This window comes from Montipora capricornis, chromosome 14 (genome assembly GCF_036669925.1).
Source record: "Montipora capricornis isolate CH-2021 chromosome 14, ASM3666992v2, whole genome shotgun sequence".
In the NCBI taxonomy this organism is placed as follows: domain Eukaryota; kingdom Metazoa; phylum Cnidaria; class Anthozoa; order Scleractinia; family Acroporidae; genus Montipora; species Montipora capricornis.
This window is the reverse complement of record NC_090896.1, coordinates 32,675,057-32,687,556: the sequence shown is the minus strand read 5'-3', so window position 1 is coordinate 32,687,556 and position 12,500 is coordinate 32,675,057. Positions and strand designations below refer to the sequence as shown.

The 12,500-nt window shown below is 38.0% G+C and overlaps 1 protein-coding gene across 2 annotated transcripts in view; it reads right to left on the bottom strand.

The window, feature by feature from the left end:
- The window catches only part of LOC138032205 (uncharacterized), a 51,596-nt gene that overhangs the window by 12,298 nt on the left and 26,798 nt on the right, over window positions 1–12,500 (bottom strand). For both annotated transcript variants that reach the window (XM_068879822.1, XM_068879823.1), the window contains exons 8-16: window positions 11,151–11,405; window positions 9,989–10,291; window positions 8,813–8,931; window positions 8,316–8,380; window positions 7,133–7,272; window positions 6,267–6,557; window positions 3,572–3,702; window positions 1,617–1,770; window positions 920–1,030 (exon numbers count right to left, since the gene is read on the bottom strand). In XM_068879822.1, coding sequence (XP_068735923.1) covers window positions 920–1,030; window positions 1,617–1,770; window positions 3,572–3,702; window positions 6,267–6,557; window positions 7,133–7,272; window positions 8,316–8,380; window positions 8,813–8,931; window positions 9,989–10,291; window positions 11,151–11,405 — 1,569 coding nt within the window. The remainder of the gene's footprint in view (window positions 1–919; window positions 1,031–1,616; window positions 1,771–3,571; window positions 3,703–6,266; window positions 6,558–7,132; window positions 7,273–8,315; window positions 8,381–8,812; window positions 8,932–9,988; window positions 10,292–11,150; window positions 11,406–12,500) is intronic.

Here is a 12,500-nt window from a genome sequence, read left to right as displayed (position 1 = left end):
AGCGAGACAACGGTGTGCGAATCGGAATAAGTCCTATTTAGCACTTCCCTCTTGTTCATTACTGTATTTATTATAGAAAAGTGGTCCCTGTAATTAAGGAAACTTATCATTAACTTAAAATCACGTGCCACAAAGTTAGCCAGTCAGAATTAAGAGTAAAACCGACAGTCCATTTCCGAACCGCAAGTTTGGCAGCCAGTTTCGGTGCGAAACCAGTGAATGAAGATGGCATGCGTTATTTTCAAGCAAATCAAAGTCATTTTTGTTTAAAGTTTGCGCATCAAGACTCCCTCTGAAACAGAGGAAATTTGCAGTTCCGAAATGCGCTAAAATGTAAATTTCTCGCAGCCATTTACACGCGCTTATCGCCGGCTTCATGAATTTGCCTTGCGTTTGATCGACAGGTTTAAAGGGAACCTCCCCTCTGACAAAAAGATAACTAAAACTCATAGAGAATAATGTTTACAATCAGTTTTTAAAGATAGCACTCGTATTTCAAATTAATGAATTTTAGAATCGTCGATTTTTGTTTTCAAATTTTCCGGGAGCCGCCATCTTAAATATCTGAGACTAAACAAAAGCTCTTATGTCAGATTAAGTACCTGTAACACGTGACAGATCTAGATATTCAAGATGGCGGCGCCCGTGAATAAGCGATTCTAAAATTATTCTTTTCCTGTTACGAACACTTTTTTGAGAAAATTACAAACAATGATTCCGAAGTTTAAAGATTATCTTAAGAAGAAATGGAGGTTTCCCTAAATTGTCCTTTTCTTTTCTTACCCAATTGTCAGTCCTATTAAAGCATTGATTTTGCGCCCTTAATCCGCATCAAAATAGAAGATTTGTGTAAGTGTTTTCCTGCCTAGCTTTTAGTTTGTGCAATAAACTAAAGATCGCTCTAAGAACAAATTCTTACCTCCTGCCGTACATGCCCCCAAAAGACTGACAATATTAGGATGTTCACCAACTGTCACCATAATGTTCAGTTCGTTTATGAGGTCTCGCCTTTCTAGCTCTGTGGCACCCTCTGTCATTCAAATGAAAGGAGGTTGTTAGCGCAAAACCAGAACATGGCACTCCATAAAGATTGGTGTGACTTCATATCGCTTATCCATATTTGTGTTGTTCTTTTTGCCCTGGAATCCGTGGTTTTTATTCAGTACAAAGTCCGTATTCTTGGTTCAGTTTGTGTTGTAAAGCTTTTTCTCGGTCAGCTCATGCAATGTATGTTTTTAGTAGCCGTCTGCTTTCGGCGTGTTGAGTAATTTGGAAAGAACAAATTTAAGGTAGTTGCGATGGTTATATGTAAGCCTCCAGATGATCACCCACCAGATTGATTGGCGATAGTCATCATCAATTTCTACATTAAAAATTACTCATGGGCTCCAGGGGCGGGTCCAGGAGGAGAAGGGGAGGGGTGCACCCCCAAGGGATGGTGACGCTTTTTTTTTACTTCCGGAATACCCGTTTTATTAGAGTCGGGGTGGGGTTGCGGGGGGATATCGACCCTTGGGCTCCTGCTCTTGGCCAATTTCTAAGCTTTAGCCCAAGTTAAAAAATCTTGGATGAAGATAACGTCAGGTGATATGAGCTCCAAAGGGAGCAAGCTCTACCTTTAACCTTCTTTACTGCACAAGCTATGACTCCCTTTTCATTCTTCAGCTCTCCTTTATAAACTTCTCCAAAAGCCCCCTCTCCTAACTTCACTTCGAGGTGAATATGCAATCTTGGAAACTCGCGCCAACCGCCTTTCAAAGGCAACTCTATCTAAAAAGTAAAAAAGTATGTGGGTGTTTTACAACAAATAATTAATGTACTTGGATATGTATTCCTAAGGCTAGTAATTGCTATACCCTCGCCAACAAAATCGGCCATATATCTCCTCCAATAGGCTACGTAATTGGCTATCTGATAGACAATATAATAACTTGGATATGTATTTCTAAAACTAGTAATTGAAAAAATTGTATCGTTATTTCTATGCCTGGCTTTCAGCATCCGCGCCCTGATTGTATAGCGATTATTATACAGCAGTACAGCTAGTACACGGTCGACTGAATCAGAGCAAATTAGCGATCGGCAAAACTACCGGCTCTAACGACACTGACTATATATCGGCTACATAATCGGCTATCTGATAGATCATATAATCGATACATAACCGGCTCCACAATCGACTTCATAATCACTACAAAATCGCTTACGTAATCGCGGACACTACATAATCCGCTACATGAGTAATAATTCATCATTTCTGCGGTTTCACCAAATTTCAGGATACTCTCATATTATGTTTTTTTTATTTTTTTTCCGGAATCCGTCAATTATTAAAAACAGAATGATGATAACTAACTGAAACTTCAACCACATCTGGACTCACATTATTCTGAATTCCAGATGGTGATTATATATTCTTGGAATTGGAGACCTGTTAATTTCTTTCATAGTGAAGATATGGAGATGGTTTCGAAATTTGACAAGTTTCTTTGTTCTACGTTTTTGTTCGCTTTTTCGGCCCAGACCATGCACAAACCACACCCTTTTTCTAAAGCAAAGTCCATTAAAATGCCCCTGTGATAAAAAAAAAAAAGAAATCACTTCCTTTTTTCTTTAGATTTTGAAAGTTTGTCTCCTTAACACCTGACTTGAAAAATTTTGAGGTTTGGTTTTTTATCCAATGGCCGCTTACTTTGAATGCAACTCTTGGAGGTAAGAATTTGGTCTTCATGGTCCGCCATTACTCACGTTCAAACCCCGACCGATTGGACCGCAGAGGGTTGGATCCAGGGAAAAGTGACGTCAAAGGCTCACTTGCTTAAAATTTCAACGTGTGAATGCAGCTTATTATAAATGCAAAATGTAAGTTTAAAAGTTTGAAAGCCCAAGGCTCCCGTGCTGCATATGAATTCTGCGGCGTACACATGCACTGAGTTCTGAAACTAGTGAGCCTTTGACGTCATTTTCTTCTCGAACCAGCTCTCTCAAGAACTGAAGTTAGAAATGGAGTCCTTTTGTAATCAAGGCTTAAAACTCTGGTCCGTTAGTATTTAAATAACACAGATTTGAAATCCAAAGAAAGAAAATAATTGATTTTTTTGGTCACAGGGGCATTTTAAAAGTTGCGATTAAATTATTCAAAACTCAGTTGTGAAGTGAGGACAAAATATTCCACATGGTCACGGTCAAGTTAACATGAGGTGCGATGTCACTGTTCACGCTTTTGTAGTCTCCAGAGTTTCAGAACCAGTCCATCTTTTGCGTTTCACTAAATTTCAAGATGCTCTCATTTTAGGTGGTTTTTTTTTTCGGAAAGAAGGATTGTTTATGCTGCGAGACGTACATCAAATATTAAAAACGGAATGATTATTTGATTACTAGCTGAAACTCCAATCCCATCTCCAATTCCAGTTGTTCAATATATGGTCACAAAATATAATATTATTCGGATTATAATATTCAATATTATAATTAATTAAAATTAATAATGATAATTATAATTATTAGAATCACATTAGCTATTATAAATAATTGATATTTCAAGTCGGAGACCTCTTAATTCCTTACTAACCTCAATCTGAGACTTGTCTTCAACATTACATTTACAAGGTGGTCCAAACTTAACGCAGACAATCGTGATGAAGAGAATAGCTAAGCCAAATGGCAACACGATAGTCACCATCAATTTCAGAAGGAATTTATCTGTAGAGAGAAAAAAAATACAGCGGTTAGTTGTTCGATCTGTGAGGTAAGTGTTAGAATTGAATTATGCATACATTAACATAATTTATTATAAATGGTGGGAACAAGTAACGTGTAGAGAGGCTCTGTAGAGATGAACATTGCTTTACTTGAGATGAGGTTTTTCATGTTCGAAGGCTTCAATTCTTGAAGTTCAGAGTGTAGACATTCGTGAACTGGAGCAGCCTGAGTGTAACATTATGCAACGAGAAACTGTGAAGAGATTGCTTATTTGTCGCGACTGAAAATAAACACATAAAGAGGAACTATCTAGGAGCTAATGTAAGAATAGGAATTTAAAGACAGAAAACTGAAATAAAAGGATTCACTGAATTTGTAAATCCACAAACTGACATCGTTGTTCCGAAATTAATCAGTTGAACCAGCGGTATTTTCTGCTAGAGTATGCTCAGTCTTCTTTTCAACTGTGCCGGAAGACAACAGAAAACACATTGACAAACGTTCCAGGTACTGTAGACACAGTAAAATATCCATTTATTAATCATCTTATCCCAGTTGTTCTAAGAGTGGATAGCGCTATCCACTGAATAAATCACAATCTTCTGCATGAATAACCCAATTGGTTTTGCTAATATTTATCCCCTGAAAAGCGTTGTCCATCTTTTAAACAACTAAGGCGTGTAGTTAAGCATTGCTTAAACTTGAAAATTCCAATAACACAGTACAGGGAGTACTGTACAAAAGCCTTCAAAAAGGTAGTTTGTTCAATTCGATTTTACATTCAGCCACAGTATGGTACGGCTTCGTCTGTCAACTTGGTTTGTTTTCCATTGTTAAATTTCAAAGTATAACTTTTTAGCAATTTCTTGAGACACCGCCATATGCATGAAAGGTTACTAAGATTCGGATTTCGCGCTTCTTTTGGCCATAAATTCATGCAAATCTCGGATGAGAAATCGTAGATTTTCCGAAAGGATCACGAAAGGAGTGTGCATGTGCGGAACTCATGTGCAATTTCGTGTGCATATTGCACGCGAAAAAGTATCCGGAGAACATGCAGCCATTTTTGTCGCTCATAGATGGTATCGCCGTGGTCGTAGTTGCCGAGTTGAGCTCTTTATTCCGGCGTTAAGGTCTTCGATTAAAAAGCCATTGAAAAAATTAGTACTTAATGAGAGTTTTTCATTTTTCGTTTTCATTCCTTTCTCTTTCTCCTCACGGCAACTCTGAGACGTAAAATGGCTGAATCCCACGTTGTACAGAAATACAAAAGCACAAAAATACAAATCTTAATTTTCTGTTTTGGCGTCAACACCGCCTCTTTGGCTGTGTTTTCACGAGGGGTTTTTCAAGTTGCTTAGCGAGTGACAGCCGGAAATCGCGTGAAAACAGTTGCTATTCCAACTTGCTTTAAGTTAAGAGAGTAGGCAAATTTCAATAGAATTCTCATTTAATTTAAGCCACCAAATAAAGCGGCCAACAGGCGTGCTGTTATTACTATTATTATTTCCATTATTGTATTGGAACGTGCTCTCCTCATTTAATGTTTAATACCCGTGAAAACACGTATCATTTTAAAGTCGCTTAACGAAGTCTGCAAACAAGCCATTTTCAGGAATGTTAAGCGAGACAAGGGATGTCGAGAAAACACGGCCTTTATTTCCTGAAGAGTTCGGCTACTTTGTAAAGGTTACTGTATCTCAGCTTAAAAGTTTCTTCCTCCTTGGGCATGTATGACATGTATTTTCCTTTTGGTTAGTTTTGTAATTTAAGTTAAAAGCCTTCTTTTCTCATACACATTATTTTTGTTTTCTGCTGATCACAGGCCATTTAAGGCCCTAGCTTTGACTTTACCAATGTATATTTTCTAATGTGTGATGTGCAATACTAATAAAATAAGTACAAAGTAATGTAATTATCAAACTGGAATAACGACCAAATTAATTCTTTGAAAAACGTGAATTTCGCTATAAAGTTTATTATTTCCCTTCGAATCATATCGTAATTAGATTCCAAGGAATCTGATTGAGCAATGGACCCACTTGAGATTTAATGTTTTATCTTGATTATTAGCCTGTTTGTCAAGCCACGCACGCGCACGGAGTTGATTTTGGGGCCACCGCAAACAATAGACCATTTTGCGATACGGCGGTCATCTTGGGTCCTTTTGTTTCGATGGATACATTATGAGATGTTAAGGGGTCAAATGTCTTCATGTCGTGGTATAAAGTTTGGGTTTGCTTTTATAATTTTGAAACCAGTTTGTTAATTGAAACCTTTGTTATACAGGATGTAGAGAAAAAATGTCAAATTCATCTCGGTTCGGAAAAGGTTTGAAACAATTTGTCCCCTGGGCATCCCGTAATACATCCATCAAAGCAGTAGACTCCAAGATAACCGTTAAAAAAGGTCTATTGCCATAAATAGGTGGCAAAGCATACAGTCTAAGTATATACCTAACCACGTCGCCTCGTAACCGTGGCCTTACCAAAATAGGGACCTTAAGCAAGGATGAAAAAAAAAAAAAAAAAACAGAGGCAGTAGCAAGATGCAAGTCGACTTACCTGGTAGTGTGGTTTGTTTCAACAGAATGGCACTTGATCTTCCATACTTGTTGTTACTCGACAGTCGCATAGTATACTCTGTGGCGGGTTCGAGATCTTTGACATTTATCCTTGTTTTTTCATAGGGTAAAGTCTCTAGAACTGTGAAGCTAGCGGCCGTTCCTTTCTTTCGCTCAATAGTGAAGTTGTCTATCTGGTAATATACGCCATATTTAGGTTGTTGCCAGGTCACTACGAAATACCATTTCTGGACATCTGCTGCTCTTACGTTTTCAGGAGGCTGTGGTTTTCCTTTTCAAAGAGCAAAGAAATCGTACCAGAAACAAATTCAGAAACAAATTCATGTTGTATACAAACAAATTAGGCCATCCGCCGCCCTAACTGAGTTTACAAAAAGTAACTATATTCTCGAGCTATGCGAGCCATACGTGCAACGCGCGTTAAATCAGTTTTACTATGTTTAGCTTTAGAATATTAAGTCTTAATTCTAAAATGAGATTAGGGTAGGTATCGATTAAATTCAACTTATGACTCACATAGCTCGCTGGTTAGTACTGCGTTCCTAAATCTCCCTCCCATCAAATATTGCATGAATTATCTGTTATAGGGTGTGTTCAGATGTCGTCACGACAGCCATTTTTATGAAATTTTCGTTTTGTTTTGGTATGCAAATATAGCTGCTGGTCATATTAGCGAAAACACTGTATTGCCTCTTTACCAGCATTTTAGTCTCATATTTGTTTGGATAGGAACACAACCAATTAAATGTTGAAATTTGTGCTGTCTCAATAATTTAATTGACTCATTGACTAATTACTTACAAATTAAAAAAAAATAATAATAACCTAGCCTGTTTCAACACCCACCTACGACAAATATAGAGGTGATTCCTAGGTCTTTTGCCGGACGAAGCCCTTCGATCAAGCGAGCAACAGCTTCAGATTTTGACGTTGTATTGGCATTTATAATGACTAAGATTAATAAATCCGCCTGTAAATCATCGCTCCTAAGAAATAAATACAATAAATACAGATTTTGTCCAGGATTACACGATAATAAGATACTCGTTCTAAATAGTAAACATTACGAATTTCCAAACCCTTTTCCACAACTATACATCACATATTTCACGAAAGTATGGCAATAAAAATTAGAAATTGTCCTTTCCCAACGCTAGTTCAGAAATCAGTCAGGCTGCAGCTTTTTACAACCTCTAATTTCATTGGATCCCTTTAGGACGCAGCTGTATCGTCTTTTGCGTCATGGTCCATTGTTTCTTTTGTATCGTTCTTTGTGTCCATTGTTTTCTGAACCAATCCCGAGAGTCGTTCCGAGAGCTCCATGGCGGCCCTCAGAAACAGACCTTTCAGTGAGCAGGGAATTCACATGAAAACGTTAGCCTCCCGTATTGAGGATCTCCACAAAACTTTGCATTTGGTCATTCCGACGTAACTGGTTTGCATTGGAAGGCAAAAGTGAAACGCACGTCCAAACGCAGAAAATATATTATTTTACTCATTAAATTTGTAGACTTGTCTCGTATATGTTTCCGTTGTCGTCATCGCTACCATGTTCCCTAATATGGTCATCATTATTATCATGAACATCATCGTCAAAAGAGATAGGCGATCTTGCAGATAACTCACGTAAGCCAGGAGAGTTTTCTTTGACATCAGTATCGTTCACGGTGCACTTGCTACTCGTGTGAGCACAAGTGATGTTTTGAAAGTTCTCAGAATTTCCTGAGCCGTAGGCAAGTACAATTTGAGAACTTTTAAAACACACGAGTGTCCATAAATCACGAAATACATGAGCAAATTCATACGATTTTTCATTTATTATATACTGAAAAAAAAAAACCTCTCTTTCTGTGTTTCCATAGCAACTTCCGCAATGAAGTCTATATCCTATTTATGCAGTCGTCACTGACCAATCAGAAAAGAGACATTCTCTTGCGTCTATACATGTAATAAGTGATATTATCCAATGACGGTATTCTTAGTTTGTTATACCATTTCCCTATCTCCGTTTTCTTAATAGGTCCATTACCTGAAATTCTTCATTCTGAGACTATATACCTTGAAGTCAGAGGAATTATTAAATTCAGCGTTTATCTAAAAAAGAAAAGAATATTTAACATCATGCAGTAGCCTCATTTGAAGGCGTCTGAGTATTTCAAAACGCAGAGTACTCTCAGCCTGTTAACAATTAGGCCATTAATCTATCTTGCTTTGTGCCACGTGATCATAGGTTTGCATGTTTCGTGTAGTTGTTATAGTTCTAAAGGGTTTTTCAAGTTTTACAATTTAAGACATGTCGTTGATATCTTGCCAAGTTAAGTAAAAAGCTAAAAAACATGGTGATAAAACGGTTTTATACCAAGTGTCGATTTTTCGTAGTGTTTTTAATACGCTTTGTGATTTACCCGGTCAGAGCAGCATCTGCATCTCTTGGCTTTTCCCTATGATTGGCCCATATTTCAAACATTGTAGAGTACAATGATTGGCCTTTCTATTGTGGAGGTTTTTTTTAAAAATGTGTCATACCATCCTCTCGATGTTGTACTTTAATGTCACAAACGAACTGCTGTTGTTTCTGTTTTGTACATCATCCCTGAATTTCTCGCCCAGCTCAACATGAAGTGTTATATCAACAGTGACAAGACCTGCAAAGAAAAGAAAGAGTTAAGAATTAAGTGATGATTAAGGTTTGATGCTTAGTGTACCTAACATTAAAAAGGAACATTTAAAATAACATTTTGTAATGAACATGACGACTTAAATGACGACTCACAATTTCTTTTGAAATATAAATAGTTTTCAATATAATAACGGTTACTTTTGACAATGTATGTTGCCACATACGAAATGTCAAGTTAGTTTTCATAAAGTGCATTACTTCATCGTGTTTATCACCGCTTTATGTGTTGTTTTTCTTATAAAGCTAAGATTTATTGTTTTGGTCATACGACATGGCGGTCATGACGTAACCTGTAAATGACCACTACCATTCTTGCGTTGGTCAAATGCTTTTCGTCAAGCCAAAGGTCTGGTTAAAGTAGTCACTCGTAGCGGGTAATATCGGGAGCTTTTTAAATTGTTAATTATTGTTAATACACGAAATCGTAATAATACATCAGTGGTCTTCAAAGGAGTCGTATTACACTCTTTCTTTTTTATAAGGATATATTTTATAAGAATATCGAGGCTAAAATTTGCGAAATTTTAAGAATACTTTAATAAGAATAAACCTGCGTCTGAAATTTTGAAAAGAATGTAATTTCGTTTGTTTAAAATCTGTAAATGCAATACATTTCTAGGAGAAATGCTTTTTTTAAAGCCAAAACGGCCAAGTGTCCTCTGACATGACATCTTGACCTAACTGACTACAACGAACGGCAATGGAGCACGTGCACAATGTAACGCGATACAGATCTGAACACCAAACACAATCAGGAGATTGTTATCAAATTTTCTTGGTCGGTGAGTGGGTTTTCTGGTCAACTGACGATATGACGTAAGTCAGCGGAAGTAACATTTCACTTCCTTAGCAACGCGCGAAAAATCTGTCTGTGGGCGAAACATTAGGATGGGCCGCGATGGATCTTTTTAAGTTACGAGTGGCTAGGTTTTGTGATTAGCCGGGGCAATTAATTACTTATTTGGCAAAAGGATTTAAAGATGACACATCAAGTGAAAATTCTCATTTGAACATAGACTCACCGGATTGCAATGTTTTTATGATGATCGCCGTGCTTGCTGCTCCATGACCGATGGCGTTAAACCCATGCACTTCTATTTTGTATTTTGTCTGTGGAGTAAGATTCGTCAAAGATATTTCTGTGACATTGCTCGAGACATTCACTTGATCGTACAATGGTGATCCAAGGCGCTGGTATCTAACACGGTAACCAAGCAGAGGTTCCTTGCCAGAAGGAAAAGAGGTAGGAATTGCTTCCCATGACAAGTAAATAGTCGTGGCATTGAAAGCGAAGCCGTCTGGTAATGTTGGAATCTTCCTGGGCACTAATGATTAAAAATTACAGACAACAATACTTTCTCTGGTCACTTCAGGGTGATAAGCAAATGCTTTGGAGAAATGGATGATGTCTATGTATGCATCTCACGTTAAAGCTACCCAACTGAATTTAAAAAGATCTTGAATTGACTAAAAACACCTCTTTTTATGAAGATAGGACGTTGAGTGGTCGACACGCAGTCGCTAAAATCACAAACCTTAGAAAAAAAATGGGGTTAAATTTGATCAATTTGAATACACGAATTGATACAAATGTGTAAGCTTTTGCTCTAGTGTCGACTTAATTTATTTGTTTTAACTTCGTTCCTGTCATCCCATATCTGCAGTTTTTCATGGAATGAGAGATCAACATTCGTTCTTATACAAAATCTTCTTCTTACTAACAATAGCTAGACTGCACAAGTAAATAAATATACTTTTCTTAAAGTCCTTTTCAGGCGAAATGTTTGTGTATCGAGTTTCCCTTATAAAGATAGTGTTTAATAAAGCGCGGTAAAAACTTGAGTTTTTGCTTTTAATCATTAAGAAGTGGAATTTGGTTAATTGGGCGCTTTGGTGATCAGAGACAGAGACTTGAACACTGCTACGGTTGACAGCATGCCACAATCTATTTTAGGGTCGGCAGTCAAATGGAACATTAACCCTCGGGCTCACCACCGAAAAATATAGAATGCAAAATCGCAGGTTAAAAGGAATTAAGGCTGCACGTTGTTTTTATGAAGAGATCAGAAGGAAAAAAAGACTTGGTTCCTCAGTGTAACACTTCTGCTGTCCTTAGTACTTCACTTTTTCGTCGCTTCAAAGCTTTTTACATCGTTTTGATTACTATAATGACTTTCATTCTACCTCTTGGTGGACATTGCGAGATGTTGCAGTATTCCCAACGCATATTTGGATCAGTTGTGTAGCACCATGGTCCATCCGGGGCACTTCCATCTGGGTTACGACACATGTTATTTGAATCATTCTGACTCGTATCAACATCTTCAGGAATCCTCCAATGACGGTGAGGGCATTGTGCAGTCCACCGTTGACAAGTACGACCAGACTGAGTGAGGTTAACATTGCCACGATAGCCAACGCCAATACCATGATAACAATCTAAAGATCAAAGGAGATCTTTTAATATTTATTCCATAGTTACTCGGGGATACTCGGGAAAAATCCGAGTGCTCCTTTGTAGGAATCGAACCTTCCGACCTTCCGATCACTAGTTTATGAGCTACCATTGAGCTATTGGAAACTGTCGGAAGCGAGGCCGTTAAACTACGTTCAGGTGGCAGTGACTGTCTCTCTATATTGTCGAGACTGTGCATTTCCGTTATATTATGCAGCAGATAGCAAACGTTAATCCAAGTCGATGAAATAAAGAGATGCTGAGGACCGTGATTATGAATAGGTGATGATAGATTCTCGGAAAATATAGCGGGCATACGAGAAAAAAGTCCAAGTTTTCCAGAACAGGATTCGAGCCCATTGCCTTCGATTACAAGTTTCTCTACCACCTAGCTTTTGACACGTAGGAGCCAGGGGAGGGGTGGGGGGCGCTAAGCCATTAATGTGAGTGACCGATACGTCTTGCATACCGTTAGCAACGAAATAATCGAAAGGTGTCCTCATTCTTCCTTTATCAAACATTATACATGCATCATTCTGTGCTTCAATGACATTATCCTTTTAAATTAGTATCTTACATATGATCAATGCCATTCTTAACTTAGGGTGTGAGTTCAGTCCTCTCAGTAACTACCCTGCTCTCAATATAGAAGGTTTCTTAATGCACTGGTCCTTATTTTCAATACAGTTGTATTAGTGACCATGTGTGCTGGTTCAGTAGTGGCAACAACAAGGTTCAGGTATTGTCCTCTTTACAGTTTCGATGTTTACAGCTGAAGAGGCATGCTGTAATTCTGAATACAGTTGCTAAAAGGAGTGGATGGCGCTATCGAACACGTTAGTCGCTATCCAGTGGATAGATGGCACTTTATGAGATGTATATAAATTAAAGGGAGTGTACACTTGTGTGAGATTTCAGTGGTACATAGAGTTGACAGCAAGGGCATCTACTTTTCTGAGAAACCATGAAGGCATCCAGCAATTTTTACGCGAGAATATCAGACTTTCGTGAGGTGAACGCTTGGAATGAAAGCGAAATGTCCGTCGTGCAAGCTTTCACTTTCTACACCGTCGTCATTG